The sequence below is a fragment of the Aythya fuligula genome, chromosome 1 (assembly GCF_009819795.1).
Source record: "Aythya fuligula isolate bAytFul2 chromosome 1, bAytFul2.pri, whole genome shotgun sequence".
Lineage (NCBI taxonomy): Eukaryota > Metazoa > Chordata > Aves > Anseriformes > Anatidae > Aythya > Aythya fuligula.
Window position 1 is genome coordinate 32,340,377 of NC_045559.1, and position 26,388 is coordinate 32,366,764.

General features: G+C 37.0%; 1 protein-coding gene across 1 annotated transcript in view; it reads right to left on the reverse strand.

The window, feature by feature from the left end:
- NELL2 (neural EGFL like 2) overlaps nt 1–26,388 on the reverse strand; it is a 145,889-nt gene that overhangs the window by 61,272 nt on the left and 58,229 nt on the right. The window contains exons 10-13 of the mRNA XM_032207525.1: nt 19,984–20,075; nt 16,941–17,043; nt 14,227–14,355; nt 322–447 (exon numbers count right to left, since the gene is read on the reverse strand). Coding sequence (XP_032063416.1) covers nt 322–447; nt 14,227–14,355; nt 16,941–17,043; nt 19,984–20,075 — 450 coding nt within the window. The remainder of the gene's footprint in view (nt 1–321; nt 448–14,226; nt 14,356–16,940; nt 17,044–19,983; nt 20,076–26,388) is intronic.

Consider the following 26,388-nt stretch of genomic DNA (forward strand, 5'->3'; position numbering starts at 1 on the left):
AGACCCCATAGCACTGCTTTTGGTCTCTTGTTTTTCCCTTCAGCCTCCTCCCCTCACCTTTTCAGCATCCAAGCTCATGCAGACCTACAAGACAATCCATTCTGCTTTACAGATTCAGGCAAACAATGGAACTTATACAAGATCTGTAAAAATATAGTAGCTTTACTGCACTGTATCCTTCTAATTATTTCAGTGTTTATTCTGTTTAGGTTTCACGTAGACATTTTGTGAACCTAAAAAAGATTAACTTTAGAGGAATCATATCGGTGTTCCTCAGTGCTATTACTCTGTTATTTCCTTTCACAAATATACCTCTCTTACCTGTGCATGAATAATCATCAATGCGTATATATCCTGTTTTGCAGATGCACATAAAGGATCCTGGTGTATTTACGCACATGGTGTTCTCCCGACAGTAGTGCTGTCCTTCAGCACACTCATCAATATCTGTGAACAAGACAAAGAGAATGAGTCAAATTCAGACTTGTTCCTCAGAATACCTCCATACACCACTATCCACTTCTGGCAATACTGGATTAGACTAAACTGTTTCTTAAACAGCAATGCATTTTGGAAAGTTTTTGGCTTTCTCCTTTCAAACAACTGCTTGAAGTGTTCAAACAACAGGAGCAGCATGAGCTTTCTGTGAGCAGCTGTTAGTGGAGTTACAAAGAAGATTACAGTGGCTTAGATCTTTCCTAAATCCTTTTGAAGTGCCTATGCTGTTATTCCTACTATTTAAAGAACAACAACAACAAAATAACTGGGGGACCAAACAGCAGACCAACTGGCTCAGTATTGCAATATCATCCATCATTGTATCATTACAGTCACTGTAGTCACCAGTATATGAGCACACTACTGCATGCGTTCCATATGTCTTTGATCTAACAGGTGCTGTTCTCTGGGAAGGACCTGTAAAGAGCACAGTAAGTTCTGAAAAGACACTAGAGCTTATTAGAAATATATGTCATAACCACAAAGCAGTAACTTTTTTTTGTATATTTTTATATATAAATATATACCTGTGTGTGTCTGTGCATATATACATTACATTTTTATATATAAATACATATGCGTGTGTGTCTGTGCATATATATATTCACAGATACACACACCGTATCTGAACGGAACCTGAAAGATTCTGGTTTATATAAAGACCTGCTCTAAAAGAAAGAAAATTGGAACTTGGTAAAATACTTGTTGGGGTGGAATACTTGCTGCAGTATTAAGTCACAGAGCAAACTCCAGACATAAATCACTGTAGGCACGGATTTTAAAAACCGATTGGTTTTGGTACTCACTTTGGTTGCAAAATTAGGCCTGTTTCTTGTAGCAGGCTATATTTAAATGGTAAGACCAAGGAAGCACCACAAATAACAAAAAAACTTCTGCACACTGTTAATATGTGGTAAAGAACAAAGGCTATATTAATTTGGAAGTGATTAGTAGCATGCTGTTCCCGTAATAGCAATGATACAGACTGCATTACTGAGACGCTCTGTACATCTAGTATATTGTCATGCAATGTGCCATTGAACCTTGCTAGAAAAGTATGTTACAAATCAAAAGGGTGGATTGTCAATTTTTTTTTTTCCTGCTCATCAGTTTTGATTTTTTCCCTGTTTTCAATGATGTTTCCAGCTTTCTGAGTTGAAAATAAAATCTCCTGATGGAGAACAGTGCTGTGTTCCAGAGTTTGATGATAGTTCAAAACAATAGATTGGATATATAAACTCAAATTGGGGTCGACTTCTTAAATGTCAACACTATTAACTCCTGTACTTTACTCCATTTTAGATCATATGCTTACCTCCCAATTCTTCCTCCTCTTTCCAGCTTTTTTAAATTAACAGGTACTTTCCTACTCACTGACTGCTTTTCCCTATACATTTCCACAGGAAAATTTCAGTACAAAACAATGTGATACATTGACTGCTAGTGATTCTGTAGTCATTTTCCAGTTTGATTCAGTTTTGGAAAAAAAATCTATTTTTCCCCAATTTGTTAGAACCCAGTTTTTCTGCCCAGTGCAACTGTCCCTAGGATACTGCTGGAGAAGCTGGGGGCAGTTTGTTAAAAAACACTAAGTTCTCAACTCTAAATGCTCAGTGGGGTGAGCACAACCTATTTTTCACAAATTCTGTTCCCAAGGGAAGTTCTAATAAACTTCATCTGTTTTCCTTCCCTTCCTTTCCCTGCAAGCTCTGCAGGCATGGAAGAATCATATCTATATATATTGGTAATGTTTTGTAAAGCACTTGTCATTTTCATATACATACGTAAATACAAAAAAAATAAATGTATATTTACAGTGAGCGCAGTGAGCATACTAAGGCAACACATTTTATGCAAATCATCAAAGAAAGCACAAAAAGAAAAAAGTGAGGCTATCCCAAGACTACCACAGAAGCGGCTGTTTTGCACAGAAAGTGGGAAATGGCACAAAACCTCCTGAAGTACAGATGTTTTGCAGAAACACAAACGTGGAGTTCACAAAACCAGTCAGCAGCTACAGCATATGTCTTGGCTGCCCCTACAAAAGATGCAACTTGTGTCTTTCCTATCCTAGTTCCCAACTCCATATTAAATTAATGGTGTTGATTTATGTTTAAGTAATAACATCAGTCTTCGAGTAATTAGAGGCCTTATGTTCTTGGAGTCAACAGACTGCCTATGAGCCAGCTTTGGCACCCTCAGAAAATTCTACTTAAAGATCCAAAGCCTCAAAAACATTAAATAGGATTTTCTATGAACTATATTAATGATTGCTTTGGCAGGTAAAAAGCCACAGGAGACCAAAAATGCTAATGGTTCTAACCTTCTAATTTGGACGTGTTGTAAATGAAAGATTTCATTTTGCCAACATCACACATATTGAAGTTTTGCAAAATGTTTTATTTATAATTGCCTTTATTTCAAAACCTTGCTTGTTCAGTTGTTATAACAACAAAATGATCACGTTAACTTCAGATTGAAGTGTTTCATTCGAACGAACCTGATTTCTTTCTCAAACTGATTTTAAAAGCTCACCAGAAAGCAAAACTCTTTCCCACCCAGCTCTCTAGAATGCCTATGCAGAATGCAAAGAAAATGAAGTGATTATTACTTCCACTATTACATTACTATTTTACATTGGCACCAAAAGACCCTAAGTATTAACTCCATTGCTTCACATCAAGACACATGATTGATGAATGTTGCTTTTACAAACCGTTTGCAACTTTAGCACTAAATTACACTAAGATAATTGATAAAAAAGGGATAGTGTCAGACAAATCACTAGTTGCAAAGAAAGTGACCACACACATTAAAAAAAAAAAAAAAAAAGCAAAACAAAACAAAACAACAACAACAAAACATGTAATTCCATTCCCCCTTTTGCCTACTATATGCAAGCTTTGTATACATTAGGTTAAGGTATACAGATCAAGAAAGACTGAACTGGGGCAGGGAAAAAGCTCAGCAGCTGTTCTCTTTTAAAACTACCAAAATAAAAGTCTTTTCATCCTGCTTAGTGGTTGAAACGCTGCTTTAGTCTTTTATTCACCTTTAGACACAAATGCACTAATACAACAGTAAACCTGATGTATTTCCATATCTATGAAAGCCTACAACATTTATCTTAATTTTCCCTTGCCAAAAAGCCTTGTTAGCATATTAATGCGCATTAATGTCTCACTGTTTAGTCAATAAGATCCTGAAGTCAGTCAGCTCAATAGGATGAATGCGCCACTCCACTGGTTCTAAACATCCAACGATAAAGACCTGTGTGCTTTAAGTCTGTGATGTGATACTGAGCCACCAGCTGGGATGTACTGACAACAATGTAGTCATGGAGATCATCAATCTGCTCGATTCCCAGTGGAGCAGATAAAAGAGGAATCTCTGGGAAAATTGGTTAGTGCAAACGTATTTGGAATCTGCACTTCAATGATTTATTTATAGTTGCAAAAACATCAAAACTGAAGAAAGTGCCTTTCTTTAGCCCTCCAAGAGCTCTAACAAAATTTATACAAAAATATATAACCCAGGAAAAGTTTCCTCATCTCCCTCACTCTCGTGCCCAAATGAATTTGCTTCCCCATAATGAAATTCCCAGTTATGTTTTACAGTCCCGTTAATAAGAAGAGAACTTGACCTGTAACATATATATCATTGCTGACCAAAGCTAACAAACAAAGTCTCTCCTTAGGCCTCGCTATCCATCATTGCCCTTATCCACCACAAAAGCCTGCCAGAACAAATGAGGCTGGTGCTAAGTCAGTAAATCTGGGCTGGAAAGTAAAGAGAGAAAGCTGCTTCCAGAAGTGAGGATACTTTATAGATAGCGTCTTGCCTCCAGCCATTTTCTTTAAAACTCAATGGTTATCTGGCATAAATGATCTCCCTGTTCACACTTACAGAGGCATATGGTTGACAGAGAGATACTCTTGCAGGATTTTTGCAATGGATAATATTAAGTATCTAGGAGGAGAGCAAACAGGAGTATTAAAAGTTGTATTTCTAAAAAAAAAAAAAAAAACTTTCATAAGTGCATCAAAAATTACTCTGAACACAAGAGCAGAGTAGATTCCACTTAGAATTAAGAAGAGGAGAAAAAAAAAAAAAAAAAAAAAAAAGACAATACTTTTTTGTCGTTGTTGTTAATGAAAGGTTCCATTTTGACAGCCCATAAATACGAAGCTCCACATTCACCTGCAGAGCAGGGCAATGGCTTTCCACCTCTCCCACACAAATTCATCAGCAAACTTGCATGCCAACATGAAGGCTCCAATGTTAAGTGCGAGAGCATCATTTATGCACCCACCATCCCTGTGAGTCTCAGGCCTCAGAGCCTTCTGACCCCTCTCTTTCCCCTTCCCTCCCCCTTCCCCCCCTTTTTTTTTTATCACTACTGACCTAACTTTCAAAGAAATAGACAAGCTGGGAAAAAGTTATGACTTTCTTATCAGTTCCCTGACGTAGGAAAAGGGCATCAGAAGATCATTGCTCATTAAGGAAGGACAAAAGAGGAGAATGAACAGAGACCAATCACAGCAACTGCTACCAGGGAAAATAGGTGGATTCAAAATCAACACTATCTGTCTTGCAACCTTCTCATGACCACAAAGGACAAAATGTTCTGTCATTTTTCTTTCTCTTTGCCTTCCTTCCACTGACAGTGTTCTTTTCCCCACCTTCTACCTCTGGCATCAAGCTTTCTCTACTGTTTTCCCCCCTCACCCATCTTTGACCTGTCTGAGTAACTATAGTCCTGTCTCCAGGCTTTGCTCATGTTGTCTCTCACCTGATCTACAGCCCATTTCTCACCAGATTAAATGAGAAAGGATAGACTCTTCCTCTATACGTTTAAAGCAAGCTCCCTTCAGCTCACCTACTTGTATTTGTTTTTTTCCTTTCACCACCAAATGTACTGACTCATTCTCAAATACTTCCAACTTGCTTAAGTTTCAAAATCCCCAGTCCCTTGCTCTAATAAAAATGTTCTTAGTAGAGTCTCTCCCACTTTCCCCAGCTGTACTTCCAAACTCCTATTCTCTCCAGGCTCCCTTCACTCTCAGATACAATCTGGTTCCTATATGCCTTGAATTCTTTGCTTTTCACAATGCTATGCTCCCTATGCTGCTGCCCAAGAGGACAAAACACCTCAGGGCTCTGGCACAGCCTTTGCTCTACCTCCTTCCACAACTCTTCCTAGGTTCTCCATCAGCAGGCAAACCTTTGGTTTAACCACCGTTTCTCCAGTGAGTCAAACCAATTGCTGTGTTTTTGTTTTGCTTTGCTCTCCCAAATCTGGTGCAGCAGATTTTCCAACTGACATATTCCACTTCAGTCAGATTGTGCATTTTCTCTCAATCTCCCACATAATTTATCTTCAGCTTACTCACCACTATTGTTGTCATCACTCATACCTCTTGAAGATCATTTTTGACTCTTCTCCTCATAGACATAGGCCTGTGCCTGACCACTTTTGGTACCAATAGACAACAGAAGACTAGTTCCAACAGCAAAATTACTCAGTGCTCACGTGTGCTGTCTACCTCTGCTGGTTCTTTTTCCATTTGCCTGTTTGTTTTTCCTTATTTTTTTATTATTTTTTTTTTCCTCTAGAGTTGTTCTTCTCCCCCAAGCACTTTTTAGAAGCACTAAAACCTAAGGAATCACAATATAATTAATCTTGTGAATCAACTGCAAGAACATAACCCGTGTATTGGGTTCAAACAGATTTAAAAAAAAAAAAAAAAAAAAAAAAAAAAACACCTTCCACATATGGTGCTCCCAGCAAAGAGCCTGGGCTGCTGCTAACTTACTGTAGCAATGCATAGGGAGGGTAAGAGCTGAACATTAGAGGAAATGGGCAGCTACTTGTGTCTATTGATTTTTATTGAATTATTAATGGACTTTAAGAGAAATTGAGTGAGTTGGATTATAAGTGTTAGCACTGTTGTAATTGAACTAATAAGAGGTTGTTATAGCTTGACTAGACTGCTAAAACATCAATTAGGCTAAAAATAAATTCCAATTACTGGATCCTCATATAAGCTGTGTTCTTTTCTTGCCCACAATTGAATTGCTTACATAACACTTCCACACATTGTACCTATCTTGGTGTCACTCCCGTCACATTATTTTACATCTCCAATCTTTGCTTAAGTTCATGATTTCTCTGCCCATCTCCTGCAACCTGAGTGGGCTATTAGGACAGAAAACATGCTTAAAATAAAGGTAAAGTCACTCAAGGTCTAGATTGTTTGACAGAAGCTCTAGATAGCTTTGGAAGGACACAATAAACATTACAACATTTCAGAAATATCATTTTCAACAGTACATAGAGATGTTTTTCTTTCAATTTGCCCTAGTTTTTGGAAGGGAAGACAGACTGTTGAGATAAAACTATCCTTGTTACACATGCAGTAGGAGATATTGTTCAAGAGCTACCGGTGCAAGTGAGACTCTTGGAAGAAAATGAAATCTTCATCTTAGCCTCATGAAAACATTGCTGGACTCCACAGACATTATGCAGTTTGAAAATATAAATCACAGGAAATTTTTGAAAACAAATACTGTCTGCCATCATGTAATGTTTTACTTGGCAAACTGCATCTTCTTACTATTTAATATCTTATAATTAATTCATATGGTAGTGTATACATGATAAAACAAGTAATTATATATAGCTCTCTGTCAGGCATGAAAGCATCCCAGGGGGCTCTCCTTAGGCACCAAATAACTAGTCTGATGTAGCTGCACACTGAGAATAAAAAAGATGTTGTATATGATTAATTAGTGAATTCCAAAAATTAGAACAACTTACTGAAACTACAGTTCGTGATCCATTCCCCCCTTCAGCAGTACACTGAGTTTGAAATAGGTTTTAAATTTGAATTGCAAAATAAACTTTGCCTTTTTCTGAAATTATGACAGTATCTCATCATTTTCAACTGTGAATTTCAAGATTTTAACAATACTTGCCACAGTTAAGGTTTTTGTTTTCCTCTATGTAAAAATGAGAATAAGAAAGAAAAGTGATAAATTTTTTATACAGAAACTACAAATATATATCAGTTTATGCCACATGTGTATATTTTAAAACTCCTTGTCGGAAGATAGACGCAGGCATATAGGATACTATCTGTGGTAAGAGACCATGTGGGTGGGTTAGACTGCATTTGGGATTTGGGTAGGATCTAAAGTATGTAACATATTCCCACAAGCTATTCAGTAAAATACTGCCTGTTCTACAGAAATAAGTGGAGATATCAAAACTCATCTCTCTCAAATGATGCCTCATAAGTTAGAGTATTATGGCACATATAATCACTGTGGCTGTTATTGCTCTGCATGCTTTATGAAAGAATCTGTATTTTAAGATCACTTTGGTTTAATGCCTAGCATTTCTGTGCATTTGTTACAGCTCTTGGGGATCCAGCCTCCATGGATTCAAAGATATATTGCACATTTAGACTAAGGTTTGAAAGTTAGGTAAGCAATGGCTCTGAGTACTCTTCAGCACAGAAGCAGCATCTAATTCTCTCAGTAGACACCTCTCAGCTACTAATGAAAGTTGGAGACAGAAGTAAACAAGAACAAGATTAAGGCTTTAGTTTCTTTTCTCTTTTGCTTAGATTGCAGATTTAAACATTTTGTATTAAAACATTAACCTTAATTTCTCTTCTAAAACCAAAATGCAACATATTCTTTTATTGCAGGTAGAAAAAGGTTGTCTGAAGTAAAAGAAAAGCCTGTCATTAGCAAGCACTGGTAGTGCAAAGAATTTAATAGAGTTTCCATGAGTCTCTCTTTATATGATTTGTTTCAGTTTGTTTGTTTGTTTAAGTCAATAACATTTCTATCAGTCCTGGTTATGGGTAGAATTGGTCTGAATATCCTTCCCATATATAAGTAAATAAAATCAAATAACACTGAATCACATCCTGCAATCTGTAAATGTACAAACTCTACCATTGTTACAGGCAGTGGTACTACCTGTACCCAAGTACCACACTTTATGTACTGGTGTCAGGCATACTTCTGGTACATGTTAAGTTAGGAATATATTTTATTATCTTCCTGCATAAGAGCCATGGCAGACAAGACGGACTCAGCCTACCCTAAGCCACACTGACACATTAGAAGTGTCAGTGAATATTCCTCAGATATAGATTTCTCAGTAGCATAATGGTGGAAAAAAGCACATTTTGTGCTTTTGCTAAGAAAAAGATATTAATAATTGATAATATATTAACTGTTTAATATTAGTATTTAATATTTAATGTGTAATATAATTAAGTTTAATTACTTTTTAATAGAGATTTGAAAATAACATTCTGCTTCCCTGGAATGAAAGCTTTTCTATCTGCTTTATTAGTTTTCCAACACAACCCAAAATGACAAGGTAATAATTCAAACACAGACAGTTAATGCAGATAGGAATCTTTATTTCTTAACTATATGTGATACTATTGTTGCAGCTCACTTACAAAAAAGAATTTACATAAGAAGAGAGCAGCTCAGGAAGTCTTCTCACTTTAACAAAACTGACAGTACTGCACAGCTCCTAAGTAGGACTCTCACCTAAAGAACATTGTGCATCCTGTAGAGACAGCAAGACTAGCAAATAGCAGAGTATTAGTTAATCACAAGATTTAAAATAATATATTTAAATACTCAGGGGTTTATCTCAATTTCAGATGTCTTTATCTGATTTACTTATATTCTTCTCAATATTACACTCCTTAAGGAGCAAATGTGTCATTGATTACTGCCAATATGATACCAGGTATATTTTATTGTAATTTGATTATTTCTTCTCATTTTTGTAAGATTTCTTCTCTTAACTGCAATCTGTAGAAATCAGACTCAATCTGAAAACTACCTTATTTTTGTAGTCTGGTTAGCCAGTAGATAAAAACAACAAAAAACAGTAATCTGCCTATTATGTACATGATGTTTTGTTGTTACATTTTTTGTTTGTTTGTTTGTTTTAATGTATTTTTGGTGTTTCTTTGTGGTTTGTTTGTTTGTTTGTTTTTGAATAATATACTAGCATTTTTACACAAACATGTGGATAAACGTAAGCTTCCATTAGTAAATCTTTCCAAGCAGAATGAGAACATACAACTCTAAACTAAGAGAAACCTGACGACGTCCAACCAAGTGTTGCTTCCAAACTACTTTGGACATCTACTCTAGAAGGAGAGGGTTCATCCTCTAAGACTGTTTACTTCCTTCATCCGAGGATTATTCAAATCGAGACAGCTTATTCAAATGTGGATTTCTACACTGAATACCATGTTCCCTAGAGGGAAAATCATCAGTGAAACTCATGTAATACTCAAATGTAAACAGTCACTCAGTCTTTGCTCTCATCTCAGCTGCTGCACTTGAAACTGGGACAAACATGGCAACAGAAGAGAAACTAGGAGAGTTATTGAGAGAAAGAGGTAAATTGGAAGAAAAATGGAAAATGGTTCACACAGTTATGTTTAATAATATTAAATGCTTCCAAATATTGTTAGGATAAGTTAGCTATGTTGCATACTGCACAACTAGAACAACTAAATTCCCAAATACCAGAAAATAAATGTTATGGCCCACACAACCATATTGTGGATTTGGAATGTGTGGAGAGTTGACCCAGGTCAGCAATCAAACATCTACCAGCCACTCATTCCCCCTCCTCCAGCAGGATGGGGGAGAGAATCAGAAGAGCAAAACCAATAAAAAAAATAAGTTTAATAAGTGAAAAGAAAAAAAAAGGGGGGAGGAGGGGAGGGAGGGGGAAGAAGTCATGCAAAAGCAATAACTTACCACTTCCTATGAGCAGACTGATACCCAGTCAATCTCTAAGCAACAGCCACCTTAGAAAGGCTATTCCCCAGCTTTTATTGCCAAGCATGACATTATATGGATTTAAGGGATATCCCTTTGGTCAGTTGGGGTCAGCTGTCCTGGATGTGTCCCCTCCCACCCTTTTGCCCACTGCAGCCTACTCGTTGTGCAGGAAGTGAGATATAGAGAAGGCACTATTCAGCAACAGCCAAAACATTGGTGTGTTATCAACAGTGCTTTAGTAACAAACCTAAAACACAGCACCCTAAGAGCTGTAAATGAAGAAAATTAACTCCATCCCAGCCAGACCCAAGACATGATGTAAAATGGCCTCTGCATCAGGCAAAATCCTCTGGATAAATAATGAAATAACCTGAGCAGATCATGCTCAGTCACAATGCTTACAGAAGACCACTGCATTCTCCTGTCTTCTTACTTGAGCCTACCAGCAGACTATTTGCATACCATCTTATTTCAGTAGATGCCTAGTCTTGCTGTCTGGGTGCATTTAACTCTTCTAGATGCATCAATGTATCCTGATAGCCAAAAGTCACAAACTTTATCCTTAAAAACTTCATCAGAAGTCCACCACCACAAATGTCATGGGCACTGAACACTCTTTGAAATATATCCTGAAGGGTGATTGTCAGTTACAGAGGACTTCAGGTGTTGCAGTGGGAATAACTAATTATACATCATCAGAACATCTGTTTTTGTAAAATGTTGACGTTAAGCAGGCTATATGCCAAGGATGCTATATTGAAAAGCACCTACATCTGAACACAGCATAATCCATACCCAACCTATCAGTAAAGTATCTCAAACTGCTTAATGACCTGAGGCAGAAAGTGGATTTCAGAGTACTTGTAATAAGGCTTAGGGCAGGTAAATGAAGAAATCCCACCTCTTAAAATATTGCTTTTAACAGTCCTCCAAAGGAAAGTTAAATGTGACATAAATCTTAACAAGTATTATTGTTATAAAACAGAAAGGTATCTACCATAACAGTATCTAGAGACATCACTTAGCTTTGGAAAAGCATCAGTTCTTTCTAGGACAGAAGCCAAACTTTTCCATCATTCATATGAAATATATGCAGTTTTTCAAGACCCATACTGAAACCAGCTTTGAATATTTTTATTTTTGTTATTCTACCTTACAGAGAAATTCTACCAATGGGAGCATTGCTATTTCTACCTATTCTTTGAATTTTGCAGTGCTCAGGAATGAATCATGATTGGTGAAGTTTGGCTCTAATGCAGAATAAATGACATCCAATTTTGCAGTATATTTTGCTTGTTAAGTGAGAACATAGAAACAGCTATCATACCCATAGGCTATAGCCATTACAAAATGCCCTCTTTGAAAAGCTTTGTGTTAGCTTGACATTTCTTCACTTCGTATTGTTAGTAATTATAGCCACAATAATGTCACTGTGAGGAATGGGTCTGTGCTGAGAAAGAGAGCTTGGGACCATTTGAGCCATTCAGGATGAGGGACAGGACTCTGAAAAGACTTGGAATTATATTATTGCTAATGTGACCTTTGTTACTACATTGCTTAATATTAAGACAGAGCTTCCCTCCAGAAGAAAAAACTCAGTATCCGAAGAGGTATTTGGGCTGGAAAAAGGGATACAATAGTAAAAGCACATCTCTGAAAAAAAAAAAAAAAAAAAAAAAAAAACACAGGTATTTCAGTCTCCTTTGTCCCCTGCCCCCCACTTTCACAAAACACAATAAAAGGTTCAAATCTGTGACCTTAGTTCCCCTCTGTCAGCATATGACCTCTACACCCAGTCCGAGAAGGCCAGTCAAGTCCAGTTCTCAAACCATGTGCAAAAGGTGCATAGTTCAAGCACAGGGTTTCAGCCATGGCACGTAACAATCAGAACATGCTGTTCTGACTGCAGATTGAGCTTCATCCTTGCCTACAAGAACTTCATCTGGCACGGACCCAGTCTCATGAGCTTTGCTCACATGGGTACATCTTCCCAATGGGACTTAACTATCTTCAATGTGAGTGTTACTGGATCAGGTCCTAAATCACACACATTTTTAGGAGGTCATTTTCTGCATCCGTACATATTAATACAGTGATTATTTTAATGTAAATAACATACCCCAACCTTCTATTCACTTTAGCAAGTTTTTTGAAAGTGCAGAAGTAGACTGATAATTTCCACACAGAAACAATATCATTTGCCCATATGGAAGCACTCAAACCAAGAAATCTCAAAAAATCATCATGTCTAATTCAGGTATTGCACAGACTGGTAAATCCTCTTATAATATGGATGCACTAATCTCGCATATGATAAACTACCATGTCTTCACCTTTCATCTAAACATTTCACCAACAGTGAAATCTAGAAGCTTCCTATTTTTAACTTATTACATGCCTGGCAAGTTCTACTTATAGCAACAGACTCTAATTTGAGTGATATGGAGATCACTAAAAGCATAATTTGTTTTTCTGCTTTCCAGTCAGCAGAGTAAGAATACAGCTGCAGGGGGCGGGGGGGATGGAATCTTAAAGCACATGATTTCACTCTAATTCCACAGTTTCAGTAACCAGTGACTCCCTCAGAATGGTAGTGGCTGATGAAATCTCCTTGAAATTCAGTTCTGCAGCCTAAGCCTCTGCATAGTCTCCAAGGGCTGTGTGGCAAAAAGTGGCTGATGCTGCAAACCAAGCTATACAACTGGTCCTGATGTCAGATGTCTTCTGGGACAGGATGAGGGGCAAGGGATTTGTTTCTCTATGACTTAGTTCTAATTCTTTTAACAGATTTCCATCAAATGGCTTACCATAAAAGTTAAGCAGAGATGTATGTGAAGCTGAATTAATAACACACTCCTTTCCTGAAAACAGACAGGAGTTCTCGCATCTAAATTTACAGATGAGCATTACCACCAAGGCTAATGCAGCTACTAATTCAAGTAAGCTGCAGGCATTAACTTTTGCAGAGTTCAGCCAAAGAAACTGTCTTAAAATGCCACAATCCATCCCACTTAATTGAACATCACCAGAGAGCAATCCAGGTATTAGGTGGGACTACAGAGGACCTTAGACTCTACTCACATATGCTTAATTTTCAATTCAGCTGGCTAAATCTGAACCAAACTGCTCATTAGTCAAAGACCGTGCTACTGGCAACACTTAAGCTTTATTGTAAGAATGACTTGATAGCACACTGATATTATGTATGTGATACCAGTGCTTGGGGCTTGCAGAATCAGGGGTTTCACAAGAAAGAGTAATAGTTAGCACAAAAGCAGATCGTGCAGAGGACTATGGCTTCTGCTGCAGCAGTGAGGATGTTTTTTCTTTCACAGGATTACATGAGAATTTAAAACTACAAATTTTAGAAGCATCACTTCTTATTAAGTAGTTTGTTGCTCCCTGATACCAAAAGAGTCACTCAAATTACAAATCATCACTCAGTATGACTAGCTAGTGTGTAATTAATACTAGTATCTAGTGTATTGTATTTACTTACTTCCTGGGTTGAGAGAATAGGAACAGACAGTGGTGAAAAAAGAAACTATCATACTGAAATGCCATTTAGATGTTTGACATTAAGGTTGCCTGAATATCTGGATATTATGAAAATAAAGGAAAACTTTCCTATGGAAGTATGTTTCTAATTCCAGACCTCAACCATAGCAACTTGCAACTTTTACACTTACCAGAATTTTAAAAAAATAAATAAATATATAAATAAATAAATAACACCTTAACTGGAGAGATAATTATTTTAGCTGATTAATATGCTGCATATCTAATTCATTCCATTTAATAGGCACATCACTTTGACTACTCATGAATTAATACATTCTTTCTGCAGTAAATAATACAGGGAAGCTAAGCATCTTTACAAGGTGTTACCTTCACAGTAGGCGTTGTCCTCTCGAAGGGCTCTGAAGCCATCTCGGCAGCTACAGACAGCTCTGTCATCCAGGTTTCGGCAGACAGAATGCTCCATGCAGTTGTGTCCTTCAGTGCAAAAGTCATGGCCTGTTCAGAAACAAATATGATTGAGGGTTAAGAAGAATCCAGGGATTATAAAACACCCCTGTCAAAGACAGGCGTATCTTTTTTAGTCAGGTCAAAGAATACCTTTCTATTGTTCATGAGATTCTGAAAAATAAATTGTACCAAGCATGATGAAAGGAGTAGTAAAGGCCACAAGAACAGACTGTCTCTAGGTCTTCGATTCAATTGCAGGTTATGGCATTGATCTGAAGGCAGCTGGGTAGGGTGTAGGTGGCTTGCTTAAATCCCCTTATAGTCTCCTAGTCATTGTTAAGTACTTTTACAGGACATCTCTTAATTATGTGTATATATATATATATATATATATATATATATATATATTATTTTATTTTTCTGGTCAGACATTTGTAAAAGAGCTCAGTAGCTTTGTAGCTTTGACATTCAGTAGTTCATTTACTAATGGCATTAGCCCAATCCTTTTTTTTTTTCAGCATTTTTATTCCCAAGTGTATTTACAATCTTTTCCCATTTAACTAGAAGTCTTTGATTACCATTGACTTGTTTTGCTTTTTTCTTTCCCTTATCTTTTCCTTTCAAGCTCTACTGACTGAACACTCTTCCCTGATTGCCTCTGTCTTTCCATTTCAGAGAAACTTATTTTTAAATTCTCACCTTTTAACCTTTCTTATTTTCTTGTATTCCTATTTTTGTCTTTCCATTTTTCCTGAGTGTGACTGCTTTTGACTGCACCTTAATTATGATTTTTTTTCAGATTCTGAAGTTCTTTTCTAGACTAAAAGACTTAGAGTGAGCCTTTCAACTCAATAGATGCTTTTTTTTTTTTTTTTAATACCTTGTGTATGTTCTCATGAAATCTAATGTTGCTGAACATCATTAACTCAGACTTTATTATATGGAATCTAATCTGGTTGTAGTAACTGACTTGAAGCATCCAGACTTCCATATCTATTAAGGTGTGAAGTTTGTCCTCTTCACTATTTTCTCAGCAATTTAATTTGCTATGTAACTGAAACATCAGAGTTGGTCAAGCAGCAGTACTTCACTGGTCTTTGCCAATAATTATTTCTTGTTTCAAAATCCCCCATAGGAGAAGTGGACAACATAGGTCAGGGGACCAGGATTTCTGTAACAGCAACAACTCCAGAAAGCAAGCTGGAATTTTCCTGCAACGCTGGCCTGTTATGATATATCAAACATGTATTTGTTAGCAGTAGGGATTATTTTTATCATCACTCCATCTGACTTCTGCTTCATATTTTGATGTAGAATTGCTTCTATGCCTAAATTATATGAGTAAGTCAGAAATGCAAATGGCAGAATCTGCCTGGAGGTCAGATCAAAGGCGTGTTTTGCACTCGGGCAGTTCACAAACAGCATTAATCAACAGAAACAAAGCAAAAAAGGACAACAGAAAGAAGAGCACATAAAGGCAGAAGGTTTTAGTACTTCGACCCAGTGACATGGTCATCATGATGTAAACATCACAGACCTACTATGATATCAGAGGCAGGTGACTTCCCTTCTGTCTTTCCTGCTATGGATAAAGAGATTTGACTAGTATATTATTATTTTACTAATTTTGTGCTTATTTTACTTATATATTATATGTTATGATTTACCATAACTACCATAATGCTGTTATCTAACAGGACATGGAGAAGCAAAAAGCTTTACACTTTTACTAGCATTAGAGGCTCTTCAGTACTCATTGATGACAGCAAAAGAGTGTGCATCAAGAGCAACCTTTGGCCATGGTGATATATACTCTTTGCCCTTTTGTTGCCTTCCTCGTTGAAGCCTGAGTTAATGACAAGGCAATAGTCTTATTTGGGGATTTCCTGGCCTTTATTGGTTTGTATCAGACTTTGGCATTACATAACTAAGAATGTAAGTCTTATCAAGGAAGTGGACGATGGTTTTTGTTTGTTTGTTTTCCTTAAGATTCTTAACACTCATGTGTCAGCTGTATAATGCTGCTGAATGCATGCAGCAGCTTCTTGTTTAAAGAATAAAATATATTGCTCATAAGGGGCTATACTAGCATGCTTCAGGCAGGATTGAAAATGTTCAGAAAGCACTAATCTAACATGTATTAAAACTTTCTAGCTCTCCTTGGCACTAGAAGCACAGAATTATTTTCTCTGCAACCCCAAACAGGTAAACAATGCATGCCAGCCTCAGAACAATTGCACAGCACACACTGTTCTCCAAAACAGACAACTCAAAGCACCTCAGAAGGATGCTGGGGAACACAGACGTTTTTCCAATATCATTTTGTTTTGACACTAGATGGGGTGAAGGATAGAAAGTCACTAATTATGCATATGGTTTCTTTGACTTTTCACCCACTTTTGGCTAGAATGAAACACAGAAGAGCCAGCAAACATCTTTCACGGGATTTAAAATATTAGACATTTTACAAATAATTTTCAGATGTCATGATGAAGATGTTATCCATTTAGCTTCACAAAATCTGCTGTGATCATAACGTACAGGAATGCCCTATTCAAAAAGATCACAAAGTCTTGTAATCTATAAGAATATAAAACTACACTGAGCTTATATATATCCTACTATTATCTTACCTTTACAGATTTTGCAGCAACTGTGAGACAAGGGGATCTGTTGAGATTCTGGGCAGTTTAAAGTCATACAACTGTCTTTTGGAATACGCTGCATTTTGTGGTCCTGTCAAATTGAGGCAATCAGTTAATATTGTGGGAGAAGAAATAAAGATAAATGATAACTTTAGTTGGATTTAGCATTATAATGTACAAACAAAAAATGACTATGCCAAATTCCAGGTACCTTTGAAAACTATTTGAAAGGACAGCACAGCACAATAAAAGCATCAGGAACTACTCTATGTGAAAACCTTCCCAAGCAAGCAAAAATGAGGAACCAGACCTTAGCTGTAAAGCTACATGCCTCAAAAGTTTATCTTAAAACTATGCCTCAAAGAGTAACAATTATTTCTCAGAAACTGAGGATGCAGATTCCAGAATCAAGGGTCCTCCTTGTGAGTACTCTAAAGCAGATTTGTATTTATCCAGCAAGTAAAATAAAACTTGAACACCTCTGATCTCAACACTGTAGTAGTAACACAGAAGGAAACAGGCACTGATTCCCTATTAGGAACAAAGCATTTCCCAGTTAGATGTTTATCAGCATCTGGAAGTGTCCAATGCCAAGATGGTATCTGAAACTCTTCAGGCATTAGTGCAGGTCACGCACAGGCACTGTAGTATGACCACAGGGAAATGCCTACCTTGGCAATCAGGCTACCACAGAAATACCACCTTCAGGCTCTCTCAGGCCCTAAATAATGTGTTCTGAAGTGCTTTGGTCCTCTCATGGAAAAGACAGAAATCATAGCAAACACGTTCCTCAGAGGCATCTACCATAAGATCAGCAATCTGGTTAAAATATGAGCTCTCTGAACTCAGGACCCTATATTTCTACATGTAAGAAAAGTGCCTAAAATCATGCATATGCTATTACATGTATTATTGTATGGTTTATCATTTGATTTTAAATCATCTTTGAACAGAAAATACAAAGATGAAATCAAAATTGCCACCCAAATTTTACATTAAACATTCGTGGCACAGAGCCTGAAAACACACTAAATCAAACCAGCTGCTGACACATACTGTACACCAGAACAAACAAAAAACAACAATCCTTCAAAATGAAGAAAATAACCTTTGATAGAAATAATATCAGGGTAGTCTGGATTACATTTTATTCTTTTGCAGACTCTAACTTGGAAGAGAATGTTTCTTCCACTTGTTTTGCAATATTTAAACAGAAAAGAGCCTATCTATAGCAGATAGAACTGTGATTTATAATGTTTAAAATTATGTGTAACTTGAAAGAAGAAATTTTCTACATTGCCTTGTTAACTTCACCATAAGTCTTCAAGAATGAAATCTGTGCTAGTGCCATTCTTGTCAAGTCTTTATTGAGTTGGGTTACTAATTATATCCCTTTATGGGAACTCTGGTGGTATTAAAATAGGGCCAACCTATGAATTCCTGGCTGACTCACAGATTTTGCAATATGGGGATTTTCTGCTCTGAAAAATGGTTCACAAGCCTGCTCATCAGAACCAATATGTACTTCAGACCTTGAAAAAATGAAAATTTGAATCAAAGTTGCTGCATAACATTTCTACCAGGAAAAGCAGGCATCCCACTTGCAAACAAGTATCATCAACAAAATGCAGACTAGCATGGGCAACAGAGGCATTTTGTTCATAGAGCACCTGACAGCTGCAGGAAACACAAGGCAACATCATGTAAGTTTTGACGGCTGTGAGTTAATCACAGAATTCGTGTCCCAGTTGCCATGTTGAAAATACAAGTACACAGGCCTGAAAACCATATGACTGAACCATCAGTTTTCAGAATTATTTTTGGCCATCTTCTCCTTTCCTTTTGCAATGGATTTCAAAGTACCTACTCAGGGAATTAAGCTCAAACAGATGAAAATCAATGAGAGAAAGACGAGGTTCACCAGTTGTACTTGGTAAAACACACTTTTTCACAACAGCATGAAACTGTTCTGAAATTTCCAGAAAACAATCCCATAGACAGCTCAGAGCCCCCTCCCTCCAGGAGGCAGGAAAGGCACAAGAGGCTCCACAGTGCCAAAGAGGAAGACTTTAGGCAGGAACAAGAGCAGAGCACTGGCTCTGAAGCCAATGCAAACCTGCCATACATTTCTGACCTTCGCAGCTAAAAAGGATTTCATACCAGTTATTGAGTCTAGCAGTCTGGATTTCCTGCAGCCCCACAGAGTTTGTACAGTGTTAAGCATGGCTGTTAAATCCCCAAACCTGTGCTGCAGCTGCAGCTTCACAGAAGATATCCCCCATTTCTCTGCACTGGAAATGCATGCTCAGTTTCCCAGATCTGCACCGCAGCATGTGGTTTCCTATCCGGAGGTATTTCCACGCCATCCCTGCACCCTGGCAGGCAAACCGGGGACCACTGCAGCCATCTGGGTAACACTCAACCTGCAGCCATGCCCTGGGGCACATTTTGCCCTTAAAGTGCATTTGTGGCCTCAAGAGCATCTCTGTTCATGCAGCAGGATGAGACCAGCAGTATTAGGCACATTCTGCTTACAAATAAAACTACAACCCTTCCCAATTTCAAACTTTAGAAAGACAACTAGACATCTGATGTGCCCCCCGCCTTTCCTTCTTTTTCATCATTTTTTTCCACTAAAAATTATTCTGGAGTCCAAATTATGTTCCCATCATGTTTGTGCGTCACTTGTACCTGGGCTTACAAATGTGAACAATAGCACTGCGCACATGTAAATAGAAACATAATGTAGCCTGGTGGGGTTTGTTACTGGTGATGCTGAGGATATGTAAGGAGGAAGGAATGCAGCTCAATTGATAAGCTGTGTAATCAAGGCTGCAGCTATGCAAAGCAAATATATTTGCAAAATATTATGGGGAACTCAGTAAGACAAAACAAACACAGGATGCCTTAGATGCCTTTTCTGTTGCCATTTCCTAGTGTAGACCTGTCTCTATTTCAACAGCTTCATTCAGTAGGACTTTGATATTTCTAACATGCAAGAAATTTTTTTTTCCATCAACAATATTCTTACCTTGCACTCAAACAGAACACAGTCCCCTGAGCTTGAATACACAGTTTCTCTTTGTCCTTCAAAGTAGGTTCTGCCTTCAAATATGCACACCGCTTCAGGAGAAAAAAAAAAAAAAAACATAATGATTTTCTAAGAAAGTATTAGTACTCTGTTCATAGAACTGACACACTGTTTTACAGATAACTGCATTTAAAAACTTAAAAATTGAGTCAGCTGCAAGAATATCCTAAACACACTTGCAGGAGTCTGGATATCACAGAGAAAAAAAATCAGAGGAGAAAAAGATAAAAGAACCACAAAAGTGTGTATAAATAGAAGGTGAAGGATGGTGAAGTTGATGATGGAGTACTGATAGCAGCTGAGAGGGCAGAAGAGATGCATCACAGGTCATGACAAGGAAGATGTGGCTGCCTGCCTTGGCAGGAAAGAAGCACAGAAACACAGCTGGGACCAGAAGCAATGTAGCTGAGGGAAGCCATGCTAAGCAGCCCTATTAAAAGCTCAGAGGTGAAAAGAATAGAGATGTGAGAGCAGCACGAGTGACATTAACAGATAACCAATGTCTTGAAGAGGAATGTTGTACGAGAAAGGGCAATCACTGAAGCAACATGTTTACTATTTGTTATCACAGCTTTTGGATGTTTCCCCACCCCACACAGGTCTTTCAAACTTACATATTTGTAACTTGATTATCCCAGCTATTTACCATTACTTCTACTTTATATTAATGTATATTAATTTTATTGCACAGGAATAGACCTTCAATGATTTATTATTTTTTTTTTGATAGAAGTAGGATCAAACCTCCATAGGTCAAACCTACCCACATCAGTTGTTTGCTACACCATGATCTGGCAACCTGCCACTCCTACAGCCCAGCAATACTAGGAGTTCCAGTAGCGTGCCGACACAGCTCACATCACACTTCTCATCAAAGTTCCTATTTGCTGTTTAAGGCTTATGTAAAATGCCCTCAAAGCAAACAACCTCCCTGTTTTTTAAAAAGGGTCTATTATTGTAATTACTTTATGTAAAGTGTAAAGGCTAAGTAATACAGATGCTAGGTACAGAAAATCTAATGTCTGTCTCTACTGCTTAAGACACAGTCAAGGCTCATCAGGTAAGCATAGTCATGAAATAACAGGAGTAGGCTACTGCTTTAAAGTTCTGGATTACCTGTTTGAAGCCTAATTTGCTAATTGTTCATTTGGAGATGTAAGTTAATTGTACTACAATTCACAGACTTTTTTCATTCACAGACTGATTTATCTATTTTGTTTAGATAAATCTATGCTGATTTATCTATTCTGTTTATAAAATTTGTAGACAATTTTAAAATCTCTGAAAGTACAAGAGTTTTTATCGCGTAACCTACATTAATTACCATTACTGCTGTTAATTTCTCCTTTATTTTATTTTATTTTATTTTATTACTTGCATCTCCGTGATTTTGCAAGTTTCTTATTACATTGTCAGCATGTAAAAAGCCAAGTCTTTGAACTGATACTGAAAAAGAAGTGATAGACATAGTGAAAAAAATAAAAAATAAAAAGTGTTTTTTTCCTTCCAAATTTCAAAATATTAGTTTTAATATCTTGTATAAAATAAAGTATCTTGTGTGAAATAAGCCAACACAACCCTTTCAAGGATTAATATCACAGTAAGCTCAACACTCCAGATCTCATGAATGGCAGAGTTTGCAGTCAGACTTAATAAGGGTCTTTAATAAAAGGCTAACCAAATGAGAAGGTTTGCACAGTATCCACAAAGAGAGGTCACAAAGAGTTTAGAAAGCTCAATACAATGATACAATGCCTCTTTCCTCTACTAAGAAGGAGAAGGAAAAAAAAAAAAAAAAAAAAACTACTCAAGCTCCTCTAGAAGGAAGGAATACATGAAAAAAAAAAATCCACATAAATCTTTACAGGGGACTAGCAGATCTTGAATCCAGACAGGAGAAAGCAATCATCCAGTCATATATATATTGACCTCCTATATATTACAGGCCATGACACGAAGCTGAAATACTCATATATTAAGCCCTTTCCCTTGCCCCACACTTTTCAGGCTTTCAAGAACAACTACATATGACAAGAAAAAAAAAAAAAAAAAAAAAAAAAAACAAAGTATTGCAATGCCTGAGGACCAGACAATGGCAATGGACTGATAACACATCCTTACACTTCCAACAGGCAGCCTATGCCTATTTGTAGGAAAGACAAAAGATATCAAGATCACAGTCATTCTGTCACAGAAGAAAACTCTCTCCTGAAGCCAGAATACTCATAGCATATTAATGAGACCACTGAGGCATATTTTTTTATTTATTTATTTTTTAAATGGTAGTATCCATACTACCTCAAATCACAGTCCACTGAATCCCATCACTTTATCAACAGGGTAAACCTCTGGTTCTTCAGAGAAACTTAGAAAATAAAGTACATAGAAAAACTGCCTGAACACATCCAGCCTACTGCAACATCAGGAAGTCATTTCTTCATTCCACCATCAGCCCTCTGAAGCTTCAGAATGTTAAATTATCATAACGCAGCACTACAGTATCACAAACACATGCTGAAAGTAAGAAAAGCAACTCTTTTCCATAAAGCCTTGAAAAAACAAACAAACAAACAAACAGAAAGATGATGAACAGAGACTCACAAATCCTAGGGCTGTGAGAGATTGCTCTGTCCAGACAGACTCTCTTGAGTCTCATACACAAGTGGAAGATTGTTTCTCAAAGGCTTGAAAGTCATTGCAGTGTGTATGCTAAAGACACATGTTTGTGTAGGTCTCAGAAAGTCCAAGCAATGTTAACATCCCCACATTCACTCCTTGATATGCCACCATAACTCCTGACCACCAAGCAGCTAGAAAATTACACCTGATTAATTGAATTTCCCTAAACAAAACTTCTAACTATTGGAATTTGCTGTGGCTTTGTCAGCAAGGCTATAGATCCTCCAGGTATCAGCAACTTGCCTATACAAAATGATCAAACTATGTTTAAGATGAGAAAAAAAAATAAACACATGATAACTAAAGTGAAATTAAAATAATAAGAATAAACTGAATAATCTGAGTACAAGCTTAACATGTCTTCTTATGGACTGTAATTTATTAAGACTACAGTCCAAAGGGACATTTCTTCTTGAAGTCATCAAAATCAACTGTATTTCAATTATTTATTTCCTGATCATTTTCTGTAAAACCTGAAGGATTCCACCATCATTAGACAATTCCTGCCATTAAGAATCTGAAAGAACAAGGTCAGACCCAGAAGCTCTTATTCAGAGCACCAGCACTTATTTCTTTTCTTTTCACATGTGCTAATCTAGATCAAATTAGCTGACAAAAAACACATGGGCACTTCATCTACACCAGCACCAGCTCAATGTTTAACACAACAGATACCAGTGGTTTTAGTAATGGTCTAAGTTTGCCAGTGCACACTGTCTTGTCTTCTCCAGACCCCTCATAAATGCTTCTCTTTTCTAGTCCTCTTTTCTTTTGCTGGCCACAGAGGAGACATCCTGACAGATAGAAAAGAGCAGATTTTTGTCAAGCCACTTGAACATTTCTAGGAACTTTACATTCAGGTTGTCCACAGAGCACACTTGGAAAGATTTCTAGTAAAATAAAGGTACTAATCTTCTTATCCTCTGCTTTTCTGCTAAGATAGACCTACATTCAGAACACCTTTATTTTCCAGCCTCCTGCCAGCAATTGACACAGCCAGTACATATCCCATGATGCTGGCACTTCATGTCTTTATTTTCCTTCAGAAATAAAGATATTTCAACAACATGAACATCTGGACTAGAACAGTGTAATTGGAAAGTCCGGTGAAGATTTAATTCCTGCTTGGCTAGATGCTTCCCAAGATACTGTGATTAGTTTGTGATTGGTATCTCTCTGGGGAGACATAACATGTTTCATCTTCCTAATTCCTTTAGTCCAACAGATTGAGTCATAGTCAAGAAATTACCTGATGATTAGTTGTTCCACAACTTCATAGTTATTGCCTATGCAGGATTTCTCTACAGCTGGATCACATAAACCATTTCCTCCCACACTCAAACTTCCATATCCCCCTACAACATACCTAAAACAGTGTATATTATTCAAAGCTTAATTTTCTAAGAAGGTGAAACAGGAAGTCTACAAAACCTGCTAGGAAGTTTAACTACTCTTGATCTACTGGTATTCATAGGGTGATCAAATATTAAAACAATAGGTAGCAGCACAGGGTCTAAAAAGTTATTAGGAAGGTTTGCTTATATATCCATGACTAATTTGTGCAGATGTAGTAGTAATAATACAACTATTCCCTGTAGTATCATTTAACAGACTGTGCTAACACAACATCTTCATATTCATCCAGCAAAAGGAATCTTTCAGGAGCCCAGTGGTTGTTGTGTTCATTCAATGAATTACCAACGCTCTGTCAAGCCACCACTTTTCTTTCACCATCCTTTTTTCTTCCTATCGGCCTCCAAATGAGACTTTCCCTCTGCATTTATGTGTCCTTAAAAAGTCTACACAAAATCCACAACCCAGCTAATTCTCACCATCTGTTGACTGATTTCACAATATGTCATTTGTACATTTTCTCACTTATGTGTGTATCACCTTTGATACCTAGATTGTTCATGCCTTCCTCTGAGGAATGCCTGTACGCTTCTTTGTGCTTAGCTGATTTTGATTCAGACTTAACACCAAGTGAAAGCAGAAGGTTTGGAACACTGGTGAACTCCTCAAACTACTTTATTTTCTTGTATTCATAATCAGCTAATGAGTAGCAGATATAACTTGAAGTTCTGTGAAATGCATCAGTAGTTATGAATGTACACCTTAATTCTGGTAAAAAATTCCATGTTTCTGCAACTTTGTCCAACTACATTGGTTTGTCAAACAAACAAACAAAACAATAGCAAAGCAATAGCATTTCATTCATTTAATTTTCCAGCCTCCTCCTTGGAATCTCCCTGATTACGTTCTCCACTGTTCAGAGATCAAGGCTGAGACATTGTTTTAGTATCATTAATCATATTTTGCAAACCTCTGTGTGGTATGCACATAGAGATAATGCTCACCTGCCACAAATTGTCTCTCTCAATTACCATGCCATTGTGAGGCATGTTCTCACCCCTTTCTCATTTATTTTTGCAGGGATTCAGGTGTTACTTTTTTGTTTTGTTTTGTTTTGTCTATTTCCTGGATAGCACAAGTTCCTCTGTAACTGCAGTCTGTAATAGGACTTCTTTCATTTCATGCCATCCCCCTCAACAATTCACAGTGATTTCAGATTTCAAGCTGGAGAAAATTATTGCTAAATTTTTTAATCAATCGTTGTTGAAAATATATATGAATATGCTTCAGCTTCCTCCTTAAAAATAAATAAATAAAATAAAATAAAATAATTAATTTTGTAATGATAAAGAATCAATTACTATCTGTATCTTGTTTCTTGTTAGCCAGAAATGCTGGATGTCTCTATTGTACTGAGAACAAAAAGAAAAACAATAGAGAAGATGCTTTACTTACTACTAATACTGTAAGAGCATTAGGTACCATAAGCAACACTCTTCAGTTTCAGGCTGCAGGATCAAAATACTTGGAAATGTATGTTATAATCACACATTCAGAGAGACCAGCTGCAGTGTCCTCATATTTACTGACCCTAGGTTTGCTTTCCTCTTTCCTCTAGTCAGCATCCACAATGCTATTAGCATTTTAACAAATAATAATTAAGATAAAATTAGAAACTCTGTTCACATCTGCAGGGGAAAAAAAAATTACTACTTTAGACTATTTTAGAGAATTTATCTATACACAGGGAATCTGGATGCTGTGTTTGATGTCAGCTTCTCTCTATGATGGCATTATTGCTACTGATACTTAAACTTGGTTAAATATGGCAGCCAAAATATTTATACTGACAGACATGCACAACTTTGGCTTTAGAGCAATGAACCATATTCTGTTTGTCAAACAGAACCGGAATATTTTGGATTCTAAACATAGGATTTTGAAAACTTGGACTTAACTAATGCAATCATAATGTCCATCCCTTTGCCAAATTAACTGTGTTGGCCACCCAGTACTCAAAACAACTTTCTCAGCAAAATGTCAAGTAATAAAATCAAATGCCAAGACAAAAGTGCTAGAGGGTGTCAAGAGACAAAAAGCAATTAAAGTTCCCATTAATTATATTATATGACTATTGTATTACAATTACATTAAAGGTTTATAAATAGCACAACAGTCTGCAAGACCAAAAGAATTCCTATGCAAATGCTGCATGCCCACTTAATCCTCTTTAAAGTGGGATTAGACATCTTTTGATGGACTCCTTTTGTCAGCTGTTCTTAAAAGCAGTTACATAGTTGTGTCTTAGTTAAA